This window comes from Bombus vancouverensis, chromosome 9, assembly GCF_051014615.1.
Source record: "Bombus vancouverensis nearcticus chromosome 9, iyBomVanc1_principal, whole genome shotgun sequence".
Lineage (NCBI taxonomy): Eukaryota > Metazoa > Arthropoda > Insecta > Hymenoptera > Apidae > Bombus > Bombus vancouverensis.
This window is the reverse complement of record NC_134919.1, coordinates 429,279-449,133: the sequence shown is the minus strand read 5'-3', so window position 1 is coordinate 449,133 and position 19,855 is coordinate 429,279. Positions and strand designations below refer to the sequence as shown.

Below are 19,855 nucleotides of genomic sequence, written 5' to 3'. Positions count from 1 at the left end.
TTATAAACCTGTTCCATATTTCGGAAAATGCAAAATGGTTGAAATTAATGCTATGGTTCTTGAGATATTTCATTTCGAACTTCGAAATCCGTCAAATTGGCGAGTCCCGCAAACCTAGTATTAATGTTATTGTAATTTTTTTAGTGATAATTTAAAAAAAAGATTTTTCATTTATTAATAACTTATTCAAACGCGAAGCCTAATATTGTTCCTTTTAGACTTAATTTGAATAAGTTGATTTTTTAAAGAAAAATGTGTATTTTCGTTTACCCGTCAATTTGACGGGTGCTCGTAGAGATAGGTATATACGAAACGCCCGTAAGCCTAGTGTTAAAAGTATTTCTGTGGTTTTAAGCAGCTGTCGACCATTTCAAAAACGCGATGCGACGAAATATTGCAAATATTTCTCATTTACTAGTAAGCACGATAAAGTTACATTAGTATCATATTACAAAAAGTCTAATACGTGCTACTAATATTATGTTACACGATGTTTAACATGTATGAATTTACTATGTTAAAAATGATGTTTACGAAACAACAATTGTATATATTTTCTAAATTAAAAAAATACTACGCGGAGGTAATGACCCCTCCCCCGCACCCCAGTTGGAGTTCTGTGAAATATTATACAGGTATATTGTACATTACAGAATAGTTATCGTTGCTTCACAAGCTTTAACTTGAAGTGTCGTCCAGTGTTCACTATTATTGCTCTTCAGATTCCGTTGCTGTATTGACACCTATATTATTAAGCAAGATTCTCTGTAATGTAAAATTATGAATGTACGAAAGTGTGTATTTGAGGGACGTAGTTGATATTGGTCGAGAATTTTACAGTTTTGTTAGCGCAAAGTGGAAACAAGGTTCATCGTTCATAATGAACGAATGTAAGTAAAATTATTTTCTTCCTATTTGTTATTTCTTAATTTCAAATTAAAAATTGCAGACATAGCTAATAACTTAATTGCTTCAATTTTTGCACTAATTGAACTTCAAAGTATGTAAGAATAAGTATTTTATTTAAATACCAATAACGTCTTGAGCATCTCAGATTGGCCAGAGTATTCCCTTTATTCTATCTTTATTCTATCTTTATTCTGTCGTACATATCTATATCCTCGGAATCGCTGTTCTTTTTACTTTGGCCTTAGGTATCTCATCTCTTTCATTCGATCCTCAGTCACTTGTTATTCACGTTTATCACATGTTAACTGTACTCTTACTTACGATATCACGAAGCATTAACTTACTTTTAATAAGATGACATTACGAAACCTCTGTTGTTTGGATAATAATTATAAGCAGTGGCGTATACGTATCCGGCTCTCGGATACCACACTCAAATAAGAGAGAGTTCGGATAATGAAGCATTAGAATGGGTGATCGGATAAGAAAGGAAAGCTTTAGTTAATTTTTATTTTATTTTGAGCGATAAAACCACCTCCAGATTCCATTGGTACTACGATTTACAGCCTTTGGTACAGTCTGCCAATTCATTCTAAGTATCTCTTAATTAATCAAATTAAATTTTGAACACCTGATACTTACAGTTAGGATAATAGTGCTTTTCTTGGAATAGTTAAAAAATAATTATATTAGTGTTAGTATCCGCTGCATTGAATTACTAGTAGATGTAAAGTAATCCTATGATTACTTTTATTTACGATTACTTAGGTTACTTTTATTTGGAAAGGAAATCTTAAGTTATATATACGTATATTGGCGCCATGTAAGTGACATGTGTCACATTTCTTAGTCATATTTTCACAAAAGAACAAAACAAAAAATGAATTTCGAAAATTATCTTTTCATCTTATCTGATTGATAATCGTCTAATTAATTTTTGTCTACTGGTTTGCCCACATAATGGTTGATAACGAAATTAAGTAGGTGTTCAAACGAAAACGGTGTAAATATTGTTAATTACATGGTAGACAAAAAGACATCATACGCTTGTAAGAATTCTCAGGCTGGATATTGTCTTGGAAATTGTTTGAAAAAACTTCATTACGATATGCGATGATTTAAAAATTTACATGTCTAATATTTAATAATTAATTAAGTTAAATAATAAAAAATAATTAATAATTAATTTTATTCGCCTTAATATTTTGTAGAACTTCATTTCTTTTATATATTTTTTATTACAACAAAATAATAGCCTCATTTGTGAAACAAATATGCATTACTTTTGGACGCATAAATTGCGTCATCTTTCACTGTATGAAATTAAATAAATTAATTATTAATCGACGATACTGCTGACACACCACATGTATTTAAACAGGACATATTAGAACGACAAATAAAATAGTGACCAGCGATGTTGATAATTAAAGAACGACATTTTTAATAACGAAAAAAGTATACGATATAAACTATTAAACAAAATAGAAAATACATAATGTAGAATAATTACTACTACGTATATACGTATATATGTATATCCGTAGATTCGATAATCAATATTCGTAATTGTACTAACAAGTTATCTAATCACATATTCATAATACGATTTTTTGTTTTAATTAAAATCGAGTAGTATAGAATGTCCTATTATATTTAACTGATAATTTATGTAATTTTGCAGACTGCACAAATATGATTAAAACGGGGTAATACAAAATATTATTTTACAATTTAACTATCGAGTAATATTTCACATTATTTGCATTATTTGCATTATTACATTACAATTCGACGCAAAAAGTATTGACGAAATGGTAGGGGAAATCGAGAGTACACTAGAGCCCCTCTTATCCGGACAACCATTATCCGAATAGTCTAATATCTGAACGTTCTACAATACGTACCTGTACCCACAATACCTACAATGTATTTATCCGAACATAATATTTCAGGTTACCTTGTTTCGGATGCCCTTTTCTGTTTTAAATGTGTCCATTTTTTATTAGCAGTGACATGTAATGTATTCTTTCCTTTATTCGATTGAGTGAATTCTGATTATAAGAGTTTGGTATGAAACTTGAATTGAATCGGTATGGCGCTTGAATTTCGATCGAAAAATTCGAAAGTGGTGTAAGTGGAATAGAAATAGCAAAAATATATGCAAAAAAAATGTAACCCTATGCAGTTACTTATGTTGAAAAAATTATGTGACTCAACAGCAAAAACGATATGGGACACATAAGTATTTAAAGAAACTACCAAGTAATCTTAATCTGTATTTGAATAAATGAGAAATTTCATATTAGAAAATTAATTGTTCTATCATTCGAAATTCCATTATCCGAACAGTTCTGTCTCCCTATTAGTTCGGATAGGGGAAGCTCAACCGTAACAATAAGCTTCAATGATATATATTCGTTAATCGATTTTCATACAATGACTTGTATTAACTTTAGAGCGAGTTGAAACTTTTCCGCTGAAGCTGCGAAATATAGAAAATAGGATATAAGTTATGAAAGATCAAGTATAGTCGTGTTTTGAATGTATGGAGCTTGTTATATAACGATATCGTTATATTAAATTTTCATACTAATTATTCTATAATATTTTAATCCGTTGTACAACGGTAATTGCAATAACAAACAAATACGCTATATAAAGGAAGAAACTAAAATATTTGTTTAAAATTCTGCAGGAAGCAACGTGTCTGGGTAGTATGCGAAAGGATGTCTGCGTTGTGTGTGGATTTCCAATTTTCCTAGCGGAAAAACTGGTCCTCGCCCATGTTGCTTATCACCGTACTTGCTTTCGCTGCGCTCGATGTAATAATCAGTTAACTATTGGTAATTATTATGAAACCGAAGAAGGGCAATATTGCTGTGAAACCTGTCCGGATGAAGATATTGCAGTACAAATAACACAAAGTTACGACTATCCTACATTTAGCGAAATTGAAAAGAGCGACATTGATTCCAGTTGTCAGCAATTTTTTAGCAATGACGAAAACGTAAATAAAAAACCGTTTAGTCGTAATTCTATCGAGCGGATGGATCACGAATCGATGGATCGCGTTGTTATTCCTGATTTAATAGCGCAAACTTCTCGATTGCGGCTCAATTTCATATCGAATCAACTATTTTCGGAAAATGATGAACAGATGATGAACAGAGATGATAATATGCGTATAAGTGAAAATCGAAGTAGCATCGAGGGAGATGATACAAATTTAAAGACAGAAAGCAGGAATTTAGTACACCCATTTAATACTGAGTACGAAAAACAAAGTAAACTCGAAGAAGAGAATAAACTCAGTTGTATTGCTTGTTTAAAACTAGAACCTGATAACGACGGGCTGTTAAACACAAACGTCCATGATTACGTCCATGAACGATTAAACATTGATAAACACGAACAGGATCAAATAACAATAACTTCTGTTGCTTCGCTTCATAATGTAATTAAGGAAACAAGAGCATCTCATAGCAACGACAAAGAATTATCGGATGAGACTAGTTCTGAGAGCAATTATTCTATAGTTGAAAAAAGATGTAGAATGTTTGAAAAGAAAAAAGATGATATCGAAAGGAATAAGCTTAAAACTCATGATACCGAAGCATTAAAATTCAAGATACAAACTAAAAGGCATAGGACTAAAAGTATAGGGAACAGTGAAAGTCCGATAATAAATCCAGATACGACAATGCAGGAAACAGACATCGGTCAAAATAACTCTCGAAAATATAATGCAGAAAGCTTCGATAAAGACAGTTCGACACAGATTGCTCCTTTCGAGTTATCATCATCGCGTGTATCGAAAGTTAATAAAACTTTATCGATTCCTTTGGATACAGAAAGTATTGAACATCATACATCTACGGTTGCGAACGATATTAATGCAACAAACGTAATATGCTCTAATTTTAGTGAAGATTATCCCGAAGATTTAAACCCCTTTAAAAGTGACGAAGAACAGGAGGAGCTGGAGGAGGCGGAGGAGGCGGCGGAGATGGAAGAAGAAAAAGAAAAAGAGGAAGAAGAAGAAGAGGAAGAAGACGAAGAAGACGAAGAAGGAATTACCGATAAATCCGTGACAACTATGAACAGTTTAGAACCTACCAGAGATCTAACAAATCCTTTTGAAAATGTTGAAGAAACAGACAAGAAGGAAGTTATTCTACCAATACCAGCTACGAGAAGTAATTTTAAAAGTGGTAAAGCTAACCAACATTTCGTAGAAGGATCAACAAAACGACGTTTAGCCGCACCACAGATTAATCTAAATCCCTTTTGGAGCGACGAAGAAGATCACGATAGCGATTTGGAGTTCAAGGAGAGAACATCTGAGATTATGCCTACTCCTAAACCACGCACAATTAAGTACGTATAAAAATTAAAAATTTGTTAAACTATACTTTTCATTGTTGCAGCGTGCTAACAATGTTGAATTGTAAAAATAATAGACAAATTTCATTAGTTTATCCAGCAGAAATTCGATGTAGGTAAGTACCTAGACAGATACATTACGCGTTAATCATTTTGTAATCATAGCAAGACAGAAACGTGCTTCCTCCTAATACAAATCTATATTTTTACAATGAATCATGAAATTATATCGCAATACCGTATATCAAGTATAACGTATGAGAAGCCATATGTTTCCTTTCACTTTTATCATTGTTATAGCATATATTAGATAATATTTATTTCTAGTCGCGAAACTTCGTAACACCGAACACAATTTCGTACTCAAGTCAATCCTACTCGTTTTTGCCCCAAAAAATATTACCAAGTCCCCGAAATACAATTCATATATGTCTAAATAAAGAATAAATAAAATAGAAATTATTTCATAGTTTTTAACGCATTTCGAAGTGGGTAATATTTTTTTGGCAAAAAATCTTTTCTGATTTAATTGAAACTCGCGCGATAGTCATTGGCGCGTTATACAAATTTCTACAAAACCGAAACACTTCAAGATGTTGATGTTTTTTAAACTTTGTTTTGTCTCAAAAGGTAATTTATATAGACGATATATATTTTGTTTTGTTGTAGGCACAACGAGCAAAGCCCAAGTAAAAATGGACGAAAATCGAGCGACACTCGTGATTATTTATCCATATCAAGTAATTACTTGAGAAGCCCAGAATCAGGGATACGTACAGGAGGAGCTTATAGGAAAAAGAAACCAGCACCGTTACCACCAAATAAGAAAGAATGTGTTTCCGATCAGCGCACATCTTCAATGTCTAAACTACAATGCAGTTCTGCCGAATATCTCGTAATCTATGACCACGATCTTTTACAATTTACAATACTCGCGTAAAAATTTATTCCATCGTTTATACAGACTGTTACGTTCCATGTGAAAAGTACAACGAACGATAGCTAAAAATATCAAATTTTTTGTTATTAGGATTCACCTTCGCATAAAACATTTAAAACACGTAAGCCAAGACCAGCTCCACCACCACCAATTCCAGTGTCAAGTGGTTTTAAAGAGTGTCCTATGAATAAATCACACGATGCCAGTGTAGAATATAACATATGGGAAGATGAAAAGACTAATAAAGATGAAACAAATAGAAACAGACAGAGTTTTCCACACATAACATGCGAGGAAACTTTTCATTGTAGATCATATTTAGACAAAAGTATGGAAGGAAAATGGAAAAGGAAGAAAGGACCTGCTCCACCTTGCCCAATACCACATAGAAGAAAGGTAAGTGGAAACTTATTCATTTATTTTACTGTAAATTGTAACTGTGAATTGCGTCGTAGCCGTAAGTCTAAGCGCGAGTCACGTAATTCCGTAATTCCACGAATTTGAAAATACCAAAGTTCGCCTAACTCTTGCGACAATTCCATTTAGAGAGATTAAGATCCATTTACGTCCTGGCGCAATGTATGCAATTGTACATATATTCGAGGCCACTTTGTTTTCCTTAGAACCGATCGCGCCGTTCCGCGTCTCGACCGTTCTGTACACCGAACATCGTTCTCACACACGCTTCAACACACTTCAAACAACCAAGAAGTGCATATTATATATAGTTGTATAACAGTAGTATAGTTGATACTTATAAATCTTCGTGTCGCATGTCGCGCATTGTGCCCATCGTATCATAAAGAACCTTGTTAGCTGAACCCACGCCAGTCCTGCCAACATTTCTTTTCTCATCGTTTGAAACAACATCAACATAATTGAAAACATAAATAAAAATAAGCTTTTTGGCCATTTTAGATAAAAGTAATGTCTCTTAAGGATGTTAAGTTGGAGTTAGATGAAATAGAATTGCAACAACAAGGCTTAGAAAAGCAAGGTGTCCGATTGGAACAATTGATAAGAAGTAAATGTGAATCTGGACCACAGATTAGCGGTAAATATATTTGTTGTGCCGAAATCTCCCTATTAAGGAAAGGAAAAATAATTCCGATGAATAATCCAATTTGAATGTCAACATTTCGGAAGCGTATAAGAATCCGGTAAATGAAGAAAAAATGTGCTTTAGAGATTTACACGCATATGCTCTATTTTGGAGGAAATCGCGAAGAAAGAAACAAATAAGTCTTCGCTTCTTCACTTATTTATACTTATTTATACTTATTTATTCGTGCTATCGTCCATTTAATGAAGATATTGTTCAAAATGGTACATCTAACATTGACATTTCTAAATCGTAGCTAAACATCGCTTTCTCAGAACAAATAAGCCTAAATAAATAAATAAATAAGTGAGAAAAGCAAAACTTCTTTGTTTCTTTTCTCACTCTCGCAATTTTCTCCAAAATGGAGCATAAATGAGCAGATCTCTAAAGGACGTTTTTTCTTAGTTTGTCGGTCCCCTGCATGGTATCCTGTAGTTTTGACATTTAGATTGGGGGCACCCTCCTAAATATGGACGATTATACTTTGTATAAAATATAACATTTTATATATTTACAATTCTCTTCTACAATAATACATACATAATATTGTAGACACTACAGATATTTCCCTTGGAACAGACGTAGAAGAATTAGTCTTAGAGTTATTTACTTTAGTAAATGAAAAGAATGAGTTATTTAGACGACAAGCCGAATTAATGTTACTCCGAAGACAGCAGAGATTAGAAGAAGAACATGCCGAAGTGGAATACCAAATTCGATGCTTAATGGCACAAAATGAATCAACTAAAACGGATTTTGATAAACAAAGAGAAGAAGCGTTGATACAAAGGTATAAGTTCAGCCTTCTTTCTTTTTTTTAACAGCTATTCGTAAATGATAAAAAAGGTGCAATGAAAGCTTAATATTTTTATCGACAGATTAATAGAAATTGTTGAAAGACGAAATGAAATTGTCGACTGCTTGGAAATGGATCGTCGCAGAGAAATAGAAGAAGATCGGAGTATACATCGTCACATGGACTTATTTGCTGGCAAGTACAAGTATAATGAAATGAAAGTACCTATTACTGATCTATCTTAATAAAGAAAATTACGTTGTTCATTGTTTAATAGCTAAAAATAAAAACGATATATCGTGCAATGATATGGATACGACCGAAAAGAAGAAAAGAAAACAAAACAAATTAAAGGAGAAAATAAAAGAGAAGAGACTGAAAAGAATATTGAAGAAGGATGTTGATAAGGATGTAGATGAAATGGAGTTGACACTAAAACGTCATACTAAGCGAAAATGGTTTTAATTTATTTCGATACTTTACTTTTAATTACTTTAATATTCCAATCGAATACTTTAAGTAAACGTTACTGTGTGTAACTCGCTGGAAAATGCTACCTCGAATTTCTGATTCAAAGGTTCTTTAAAATAACGTTCCAAATGAAATTTTGATCTAACAACTTTTTATTTAGATAAGATTGTATATTCTTTATGTATATCATTATGTATACTGTTTGTATAAAATTATCAATCTAAATAAAATTATCAAACAGTCTGAAAAATGAAAACATGATCGAATGAAGCAGCAGCTGTTATTATTAAACGACTCGACTTTGGCATCGTTTGGATACAGCTACAATAACGAAGGATTCTTCGCATAAACGTTTACGTACATTTATTGTGCGTTAGGTTCGAAAAAATGTAATATTACGTTTACTGTTGTAGACGAAAGAATATTATGTCGTTTATATTATGAGTATTATGTAACGTTAGACATTTAGGTTTTAGTAATTGTATTAATGAAAAACTTTATTTCCAAACGTTTTATTACAACAAAAATTAGAAATGTGTATCAACTCGTATGCGCGCGATCAAGAGATATTATGGATTATGCATGCCATTTTGAAAACGTTGAATCGATTGTTTAGAATTAAGCAGAGGTTATATAAAAACACTTGTCTTCTCTCGGGCACTTAATCTTTCGTTTTAGCATTCAAGCGATGCGTTTTGATAGTCATAAATGATTTCACGTCACTATATAATATTTTGAAAATGAAGGGATAAGAAATTGATATACTTTTCGAAGTTTGTTCGTTAAAACCTGAAACGATTCTTTAAAATAGAAAGAAATTCTCGTTCTATGTATAGCCACTGTTGGAAATATAGCGATGTCATAAAATTAGTGAAGCAGTAAATGTCATATATTTTGACCGTTCGACGACTTCAAAAATTTTGGGTGAAATAATAGAAGGGCGTTAAAAGTTACTGCTGTAGGTAGGATCAATCAATACCGTCTATGATACTGTAATTTATGACTTCGCTATTTCCTTGTCAATAGAAATACATGGTGAGTCAGTAGAAACTATCATCAGGGTTTACTTTATCACTTTATCAAAAACTGTTTGAAGTGAAATAGATTATTGTATTTAAGGGGTCTGGTCAAACGAATATATTTTGTTTTTATAACTATATTTTCTAAAGTATTAAAGTGACCTTGAGCTTTTTTAATGGTACCGCATATTTTTTACAACATTAATCGATCCAGTTGGATATTCTCTAAAAAAAGATATTAAGCTATTTATACCAGAAAAAACCATTTTATAGTTTGGCAGAATTTAGCAGATATTTTAACTTTAATTTCTCAGAATTAGTATATGAAAGATAAGGGAGGACGCGAGGCGGTATTCTTGTGCAATATTTACCTTGTCTTGATCTTTCATACGTTTATTTTGATAGCATCTTGGCAAGGTATAAAAAAAAAGTTCACAAACTTTTAACACTTCTGTATGAAATTCAAGATTATTTGATTTAAAATATTCTACCTATTTGAGAGAGGAAATAAAAATTGTAAAGCTTCCTATATTAAGCTCTTTTTCTAAAAATACCTTTAAATTGTAAAATTGATCAAAATATCTTACATCATCCACAAATACATTTTTAAAAGCAAGAAATGCTAGAATTTTCAATTCCTTCGCAGACCTGGGGCTACATGGCCCCCCCCCATACTATTTTAGTATCACATACGACATTATCGGTTCAGTATAGAATAAGATACCAGCGCTACTTACGAAGGAATGATAGGAATAATAATTAAATCAATGATCGATATACCCATAATCAAGATCGATCTATATTCTATCAGAGAGAAAATGAGGAAATGCTCACGTCCGTGGTTCTAGTTCTTTCATAGTACAGGTGCTGCACCATACGGCCAAGTGCTGAGTTTAAGTAAAATTAGCATGTGCAAGAACCTATAAAATTAGGGATTGTATATATGTATACATGAAACTAGAAAAAGTAGATATGAACTTTTCCATAGAACCGTACAATTAAATAGATTCTTGTAGCGTAGAACTTAATAAGTTCGTGTGTATGCTAGTATACAAGCAAACAGGGCAGATCCCTAATGTTATAGGTTCTTGTACATGTTAATGTTAAGTAAACTCAGCATTTGGTCGTATAGTGCAGCACCTATACTATGATACAACACTAGAAGTACGGGCGTGAGCACTCTCATTTCCTCTGTTACTTTTAATCTCATCGCACGCATATCTGTGCCTTTAGGACGACGATATCTCTAACGATGGACAACCGCCGTCCAATCATTTATGACCTTTATGTCATAGGACCTTTAGGTTCTAGAACATATTAGTTACAAATTTTTATTAAATTGTGTGCGAAAACTTGAATAAGTCATTAAATTAATTTCAAATAATAGAATATCTTTTTTCATTTTTAAAAATGCTTTCATTAAAGAATTGGATATAAAATAAAAATTTATTTGTAATACTTGGATGATATAAATTGCACTTAAAAAATGATTATTTAAAAGTTATTATTTGAATTTAAATTTATAGTTTAAAAATGTTAGGAATCAGGAAATAAAATAAAGAATCAAATTTTATTCTCCACTAATAAATAAGTAGTACGCAATCTGCAATATACTTCGATATTTCCTTTCAATTCTACTATTACTTTGTGTATAATTCAAAGTTTTTTCATTCGTTACGACAATTTGAGATGTTAATGTATATATTTTTTCTTCCGATTCATGTGTTGTTTCTTTATATACATTTTCATTCACCTTTAACGTATTTATCTCAAGGCGAAGTTCATCGCGTTCTTTCGAAATTTTTGCATTACTTGTAAATTAGATAATTCATTGTTATTCTCTTATATCAACTCTAACGCAAATCAGAGAACTTACTGTCTCAGGAACAGTGCTGGGACCCGGATAGTAGGATCAAATTCAGATGTACCCTCGTTTGTGGATGTACTTACTTAGTTATCGGCTCCACTAAATATTAAAATTAATACGATAATAATAAAAATATACACGTTTTAAGTTTATCTTATAACTTATAATTTTTACATCTCGTCTGTGCTAACTCTAATAGTAAACTGCTAATAGATTAAATTTGTTGCCTGTAAAGCATAATTTGTAAAATTATGAAAATAAGAATTAATTATTACAAACTTTTCTGTTCCATATTACATAAATGTATTATTAATATTTTACACCTTATAAACAGATCTTATATTCGCAATTAATTTACAATCTAACCTCTTTCAGAATTTTTATATTTCACAAACATGACATCACTTTTAAAAAGCCTTAATGGATTTCAACTGTTTAGTAGACACTTAAAACAAAGGTATTAAGTTAGAATACTTTATATACTTGTTTATACTTGTAATAACTTACTTGAATGTTTCTGTAAAATAAATTAGTTTTCACTAGTACAATTATTTTAGCCTCAACATAATATCTGTTCCTGCTCGTGGTAAATTACAAAATCCTCCACCAAAGAAACGTCACCCACAGTGGCTACCAAAACCAACACGTATAGTATGTATTTGAAATAGATAAATAACATTTTTATTTTTTACTGTTTCGCAGATAGTCTATATTGTCATTTTTCATATTAGCGTTATAATGAAGAACTTTCTCCAGAAAACAAAGAATTTCTCTCTGAATTTGTATCAGCCAATAATGGTCTGCTCGGTGTACAAAAATCTCCATTAAATACAGAACTTGTTCAGTCCGCAACATGGACTCCAGGCTCTAAACGTACTGGTTTAATTGGGAAAAAGATAGGAGTATATCCAATGTGGTTGAAAAATGGTAAAAAAGTAACGACAACGCTAATACAGGTATTTCCTAATATAGTAAATATACTATAATAATAATTATATGAAATACATTTTGATTTCATATAAACTCATATATCTAATTTCTTAATAGATTGTAGATAATGAAGTTGTAAAATATATGCCACCTGAAGAATTCAATCCAGTTAAGCGCACTAAACATTTACAACCTAAAGTAAAAAATGGTTGCCTTGTATTAGGTGCAGTAAACATTGATCCGCAGCTAGTATGTTATGTTTCCTATATCTCTTAATATTTATCTAAGTTTTCTGAATATAATGTTTGTATTATCAATTTGTATAGCTTACTAAGGAATATTATGGAATATTTAATGCAGCTGGAGTTACACCAAAAAAAACACTAATGAGATTTGTAGTTTCACCAAATGCTGCTCTTCAACCAGGAACTCCTTTGTGTGCAGCTCATTTTAAACCAGGAGAATTTATTGATATTCGAGGAAAAACGTAAATCTTATTTACTAATACTTTCCTTTTTATACATGATGTGTATAATATGTAATCCATTACATTGTTCTTTAAAAACATAGTATAGATCGTGGTTTTCAAGGTGTCATGAAAAGGTGGGGCTTTAAAGGTATGCCTGCTTCTCATGGTGTAACTAAAACGCATAGAAGACCAGGCAATATAGGCTCAGGAGGAACAAAGGCTAGGGTAATGCCAGGTACTAAAATGCCTGGACATATGGGAAATCGTTGGCGTATTCTCAAAGGTGTAAAGGTAATTCATCATTTTTACTTAGCACACATCTATTACATTTATGATCTATTATTCGTCTTTCTTTTGGTTGCAAATATATTCATTTAAAGACATTTTTTTTTATATATTTATTATTTTTTGTTATCGTGAAATATCATATATGATACAAGTAAAACAACAATTCAAAATACGGTATAATCTTTTTTCTTATTATTTTTTTTTTATGTATCACAATATATTAAACAGTACAATTGAATTTTTATTTTTCCATCAAACCACATAATTTGTTTTGTTTTCAATTGTAGAATTAGAGTGAATGATCAAGATGATCTATCAGTATAATAACTATATCAAATTATTGTTTATACATATACTTTATATATGAACACTATTTGTAAATATTTTTTCCAAGTTTTATACAAAGATAGTGCATATTTATTTCTTTTTTTGTAGTTCTACAAAAAAAATATTCGTGGAGTTGAAAATCTATAACTACAAGAATGTACTCAATTTTTTCATTTATCTTAAATAAAATTAGTTAAAAATTATGCATAACATTTCAGCTCAATCTTTTGTAACTCTCATGTAAGGAATTCAGAATTGCTTTCCATATAAAATGTGTTTAGTATAGAAGTAAGATACATTGAATTCTGAAATGTTTATATGAAATATTTGAGAATGTAGATATTTATGATGAAACATTTGAAGATTATCTCCTTACATCATTCAGTAGTTACAAAACGTTAATTCTTTAAAACTATATTACTTTTGAAAGGAAGATACATTATACAGCAGTGGCACTTTAAAATTATTTTACAACAGCTAGTGAAAAACATATATTCACAATTAGTCAAACTTATATGATTCATTTATTATTTATTTTAAAATTATAGTTTGTAATGTAAATAATATAGAAAATTTGCAAGAATGATAAATTGTGCTAGGAATATACCAACGTCATAACGTTCCACAATGTGTAATAACTTTTTCCTTTAACACTCTGATATTAGAGCGTATGAAAGATATTAGCAAAAAATGAAAGAACTATTAGTTATTAATAATAGTTATTAATCTAATGGAAACTCTCAAACGTAGAATTAAAAAATTTAATCGATTTCCTTATAGGATTATTTAAAGACATGCCTCAGTTATATGACTATACACAAAAATTTCACAATTATTTTAGATCAGCAAATGAAAAGAATTATAAATAATAAAATAATATTAATCTGTCACAATTGCAATAGCAATAATTGTAAATAAATTTGTTGTTAAGATCCACTTTTTAGAAAGAATCCATCAGAATTAGATTAATAAATAATTACAACGATGTAAATATGTTGAAAGATTATTAACAATTATATGTAATGGTTTCAGATCACTGTTAAACTTTTGTGTGTATGTTGCAGATACTACGAATAAACACTAAATATAATGTAATTTGGGTATTAGGTCATAACGTCCCAGGAGAGGTAAATACCATGTGTTATTTGTATGATACGATTTTACCTACTAAAAAAAGTACGTCACCACATTTTCCTACATATTTACCGAATAATGAAAACACGAATGTACTTCCTGAAGAACTTTATGCGGATGATGTTCACCCATTTAGTGACCCCACTATTGAATATCAACCAAAATCGTAATTGTAATAACGTAGTAAATAAAAAAAGTACTTTATAATAAGAGGACATATTTTATGAAAATATTTAAATCTCTTCAAATTTCTAGATAACCTGCTTATTCACGCAATCGAAAATCTAGGCAAAGATTAGCAATTAACGTCGCCGCGTTTATTAGACAGTTTTATTGTTTATCCTCTTCCCCTTACAGAAATAATTCATAGACGTGAATTAAGCTAATAAAGAGTAGTCAATTGATTTATTTATTTAGTAATCAATATTATTATAAATTTAACATGCCTAAAATATACACGAATTATTTTATAAATGTAACATCACTAACCAAGACTCATCTCAAGTTAGAGTGGAGAGCAGCATGATCAAACAATAAAAAGGACCTTTTCCTCGTTGCTCTTCAATTTAGAGAGCAAGTTAATTAATTTACTAGAATAATTTAGTCAATATGATGCATGTCAATAGCTGCATTCGGTTAAGTACCGCTCCACCAATGATTTTAGTATGCGCAATCAGAAAGGGGAAAAAGCTAACATATAGTTTGTTAAAAGAATCAAAAAGAAAAGAATACAGATTCTTATCTCAATAAGAAACTCTTTTGCTCCACGGCTTTATCCTTATTTTGTTCTAATTTCTCTATTTCGGAGGGGGGGGGAGGAAGAGGGCAAAACATTGGCCAGTCATAATTACAGTTTTAAATTTGCAAAACCAAACATGATCCTTGATTTGATAACGGCATATTGAAATTGCCACATAAGAATATAAAAGGGTAAGTAGAATGACTCCATAACAGAGTTTGTCGGGGGACGGCACGATCAGATAAGAAATAATAGAGGCCCTCTCAGAACTTAAAACCTTCATTCGAAATGCTCGTCGTCTGATCGAATTCAAACGTTGATTCCACAACTTGTGGCTCCAGATTCGTATCATTTGTCTAAAAGAATCATAAATTATTTTTTCTGTGTTAAAAACATCACAATAAAATCTAATTATTAATTATGAAAATAGAATAAGTACATACTTCTTCTGAAAAGTATTGCTCAATAATTTCGTACGCTAATTTATAAATATCTATGTTGTCGTGATTTTGCAATGATTCAATCTTATCCAAACCTACAAAAACACAAATTTCATAATATAAATTAATATACTTTAAAATAATGTTGTACATGGCATTAAATGCTACAAAGGCTAACCTGAACATTCTTCAATCATATTGGCCAACTGTTCAACTTGTGGTCCAGCAAGTTTGAGCATATTGTGTATACCGTCTAAAACAACTTGTACAACTTGAGTATCTTTACAGTCAAGGAGATTACAGAAAGGTGCGATAACGCCTTCTTGTATCATCCGCGCGACCTGTTCTTCATTGCCACTTATTGTTAAATTGCTGATTGCCCACGCTGCTTCCTTTTGTGTTTGGAATTCACCCTGATAAAAAAAGGTAAATATATAATGGTAACATCGATAAAAGTTAACAAATTTCGACAATTTTAACAAAAATATCTTCTTACATTCATTAAATTGTGAATAATGAGAGGCAGTAATCCAGCATCTATAACTGCTTGAACCTGAGATTGATTGCCAGCAGTTACATTTGAAAGGAACCAAACTGCTTCTTTACAAATTTTCTCCCTCTGATGAGTTAATAAATTGGGAAAATATGAAAGTGCATCACAATTTAATACAATTTGCGTTTGTTCGTCTGTACCCGTTACAATATTGCCAACTGCTCTCAAAGCAGCCGTTTGCACCTTAACTTCTTTGTGCGAGAGAAGTGGTATAAGACGAGGCACTACACCACTATCTATAACCATTTGAATTTGTTCATTACCACCATCAGTCAAATAGCTCACTGCCCAAATTGTGTCAACAAGAATCTACAATTTATTTTGAATATAATAAATTGTTTATAATAACTACATGTAATTACTAGTGTATTAAATGTCTAACTTACGTTGATATCTGTGTGATGAATAAGTACGTTAAGAGCAGGTAAAATTTCCTCAATAGTTTTAACAGGTGGCGGTGGATCTTTATTCCTACATAAATTTACGATTACCCAAGTTACATTACGTAAAAAAGTAATTGGTATATCTGGCTTAATAAACGTTAACAATGGCTGTACAACACCAAGGTCGATAACATAATCCCTAGATAGAGGACCATCTCCAATAATATTTCCTACAATAAAAAAGATCATCAATACCACATGACAGTATTGTTTACTTTAATTTACCTACCTAAAGCCCATACAGCTTGTTCACAGACATTCTGTTGACTTGACAGTAACAAATGCAAGAAGTGTGGAACTGCACCAGCAGCTACAACTGCTTGCGTTTGAGGTGAAGTTCCACTTGCAATGTTTGTTAAAGCCCATGCTGCTTCAAATTGTAGTGACGGACTGGAAAGAAAATTATATTAATATTTAATAATAATAAATATGCAAACGATAAAACCAAGCATTTATTGCCATTGAAAATGTAATATTATAAACGAGCCTTTAAGAAAAACTATTATGTACGTATTTCATTCTATTCCTATCTTAAAAGCAAAAGACAAATAATAAAATTTCTAGACCTATAAAATCTTACACAACCAGTAAATATAATTTTACTCTCACAAAAAATAATATACTAAGTAATATTATAAAGTAGGATTATAATCAAGGTCATAATTAACTCTGTATATACACAAAGTCATTCACTATCATACCTATTGTGCTGTTGAAGACAGCTAACTAAAATTGGTAAAATGCCACTTTCAATTAATCGATCAATCGGTGGATTACGATCTGATGATAGTAACTTTCTTGCTTGTTGCACAGCTTGTAATTTAACAGCTGGATCTGAATTATCAGCTTTCGACACTAGTTCCTTTAAATCGATTTTTGATAAATCAATGTTATTTTTATCAATATCTTCTTCATCTGGAAAAGGATGTTGTTACATCACCGACACTTAATATTCTTTCTTTTAAAAACTTTACCTATTAAATCTGTAATAGGCACATTTCTTCGTTTCTGTAAAGTCTCATCACGTTTGTTTTTACGTAACTCCACTGTTGCCTCATTTCTTCTTCTTCTCATTTCCTGAAATATATGATACATTGCCATTCAAAAGTTATTAAATCAACTGCAATGTGTCGCATTCCAATACCTTTAAAATGCAAATGTACTTTAAAAAGAAGATATAGATTAAGTACATTTTCATTATAGAAAAATAACATAATTACTGTAATATTGTTTTTATGCTCTAAAAATTAAGAAATATGTATTATGATGATTTTACCAATCTCTATTGAAGTAAAATTGAAATATTAGACAATGAAAATGTTTCTGTTTTGTACAATGTAATAAAACATGTAACAATCATACAATACATAGAAACATTTTGCGTTCTTTAATAATAATGCATGAATTTCAGGAAGTGATATTTATTTGACAATTTTTAAAGTTTTAATATATATTTAGTATCATAACTGAAAATACTTTAATAATAACTTCAAAATCTTCTATAAAAAAAAAATATACTATAAAGAACAAAGTATATTTATAATGTTTGTAAATTTTACTTACCTACAAATACAACAATAATAAAAAATGTATCTTTCAATAGAATTTTTTTAAACCAATACAATTTTATTAAAAAATTTTGTGACAAATTTAGTTGAATTTCAAAACATTTTTATTATTTGGAAATGGTCCAATATACCAATTTCTTTCAAGTGAGATAAACTAAAATATCACATACATTCTACAGAATCTCAATATTTCTAATTGCAATGAAAAGATACATAAAAGCATTATTTATCTCAAGGATATAATGAGATTACATAGTAAGTTATTAATAACTTACTCATAAGGATTTAAACAAACAGTCAAAATAAAATAACTCGACTTTATATTTCTCATAATATATTTTTTATAATAATTTGTTCAGGTCTATCTCTGATAGTGCTATATTTGACGTTAATGTAACGATACTGTCTACTTGTTTCGGAATAGTACGATTCTATTCAAAATACGATACTGCGGTATTTGATAAAATTATATTAACAATATTGATGCATCTTATGCTAGCTGAATATACAGATCCATCCATTATATGGGACAACAAAGTATGCAAATACATTGCAGAAATTTGGAAAAAAAACCAGCATCCATAATAATCTTTGATTTATCCGGTCAGTACGACAGCCGAAGTTTCCAGACGCACAACGTAACTGCGCACAATGATGAACACACCGGATACTCACTTCTTGATCTTTGCCTTTGTACTTAAAAACCATCATTCGATTCTTGCTTAGCATTTCCGCCGCCATTTTTTCAATAACTAAATCGTTCGCACTCGCTTATATTGATATGTGCCGGCACCCGGATACCCGTGACCACGGACTACTGCGAAAAATTCTGTATCCGTGTTACTGTGGTCGATTTACTTCGACAGCTGCATACCGTTGCGCGACAGCCTTAATGTACATCAATATGCAATGGAATAATATATAACACTCGTTCTTTCTTGGATCTCGATCGACTATCAAATATTCTTTCTTATCCTTAGTCACGTTTTCTCAGCACAAACGCAACGTTTCTGCCATTTCCGAAAAGAACATCGGAAATGAGCAAGGTGGCGCTTCGGAAGACGCGTGTGTTTTCACCACGGTTTTCACTATATAACCTGCTAGTGATCTATTTTCTTTAAAAACGTTTCGTAATATTGCAGATTTAATATGGTTATCATCAGCTAAGATGCGAGTAACACAGTAACTTTTCTACATTTTTTCAAGTATATATGTACATATATGTAATTGGAAAATCATTAAACATTTTATATATAAATACACATATAAACATGGATATACATGTATAAACATAGAAATTTTTCAAATTCGCTCTTAAAGAAAACAAGTAGTTTTAACATGAACAGATATGAATTAAAGTTTTTGCCAATTTATTTTTCAATAGGTTATTTTATGTGTAATATTATTTTATAAAACATAGACCATATAAGAGAATATTTTATAGCTTCTATTAAGAAATAATGATCATTTGTTG

At 30.8% G+C, this 19,855-nt stretch overlaps 3 protein-coding genes across 8 annotated transcripts in view; 2 read left to right on the top strand and 1 right to left on the bottom strand.

Moving 5' to 3' along the window:
- MICAL-like (protein) overlaps nt 1-8,860 on the top strand; it is a 50,414-nt gene extending 41,554 nt beyond the window's left edge. For both annotated transcript variants that reach the window (XM_033340174.2, XM_033340178.2), the window contains 7 exons: nt 3,608-5,289; nt 5,965-6,190; nt 6,326-6,631; nt 7,154-7,289; nt 7,890-8,127; nt 8,216-8,328; nt 8,411-8,860. In XM_033340174.2, coding sequence (XP_033196065.1) covers nt 3,608-5,289; nt 5,965-6,190; nt 6,326-6,631; nt 7,154-7,289; nt 7,890-8,127; nt 8,216-8,328; nt 8,411-8,598 — 2,889 coding nt within the window. In that variant the 3' untranslated portion in view covers nt 8,599-8,860. The remainder of the gene's footprint in view (nt 1-3,607; nt 5,290-5,964; nt 6,191-6,325; nt 6,632-7,153; nt 7,290-7,889; nt 8,128-8,215; nt 8,329-8,410) is intronic.
- A 1,754-nt stretch (nt 8,861-10,614) lies between these two features.
- Nucleotides 10,615-14,848, top strand: mRpL3 (mitochondrial ribosomal protein L3). 5 transcript variants are annotated; one of them, XM_076621463.1, is made up of 8 exons: nt 10,615-10,787; nt 11,866-11,947; nt 12,048-12,141; nt 12,222-12,446; nt 12,538-12,669; nt 12,747-12,907; nt 12,991-13,180; nt 14,569-14,848. In XM_076621463.1, exons 2-8 carry the CDS (start codon nt 11,886-11,888, stop codon nt 14,806-14,808), a joined length of 1,104 nt encoding a protein of 367 aa, XP_076477578.1. In that variant the 5' UTR covers nt 10,615-10,787; nt 11,866-11,885; the 3' UTR covers nt 14,809-14,848. The 5 variants fall into 5 exon arrangements, with proteins under 5 accessions (XP_076477578.1, XP_076477577.1, XP_076477576.1 ...); XM_076621462.1 differs by lacking the exon at nt 10,615-10,787 and adding an exon at nt 11,369-11,529; XM_076621461.1 differs by lacking the exon at nt 10,615-10,787 and adding an exon at nt 11,369-11,547.
- Nucleotides 14,849-15,015: 167 nt separating this feature from the next.
- On the bottom strand, nt 15,016-19,430 carry Kap-alpha3 (karyopherin alpha3). The gene is made up of 9 exons (XM_033340315.2): nt 19,057-19,430; nt 17,788-17,890; nt 17,515-17,728; nt 17,043-17,203; nt 16,757-16,983; nt 16,314-16,679; nt 15,996-16,230; nt 15,821-15,912; nt 15,016-15,733 (listed from the first exon to the last, which is right to left on the bottom strand). Exons 1-9 carry the CDS (start codon nt 19,120-19,122, stop codon nt 15,641-15,643), a joined length of 1,557 nt encoding a protein of 518 aa, XP_033196206.1. The 5' UTR covers nt 19,123-19,430; the 3' UTR covers nt 15,016-15,640.
- Nucleotides 19,431-19,855: the final 425 nt, after the last annotated feature.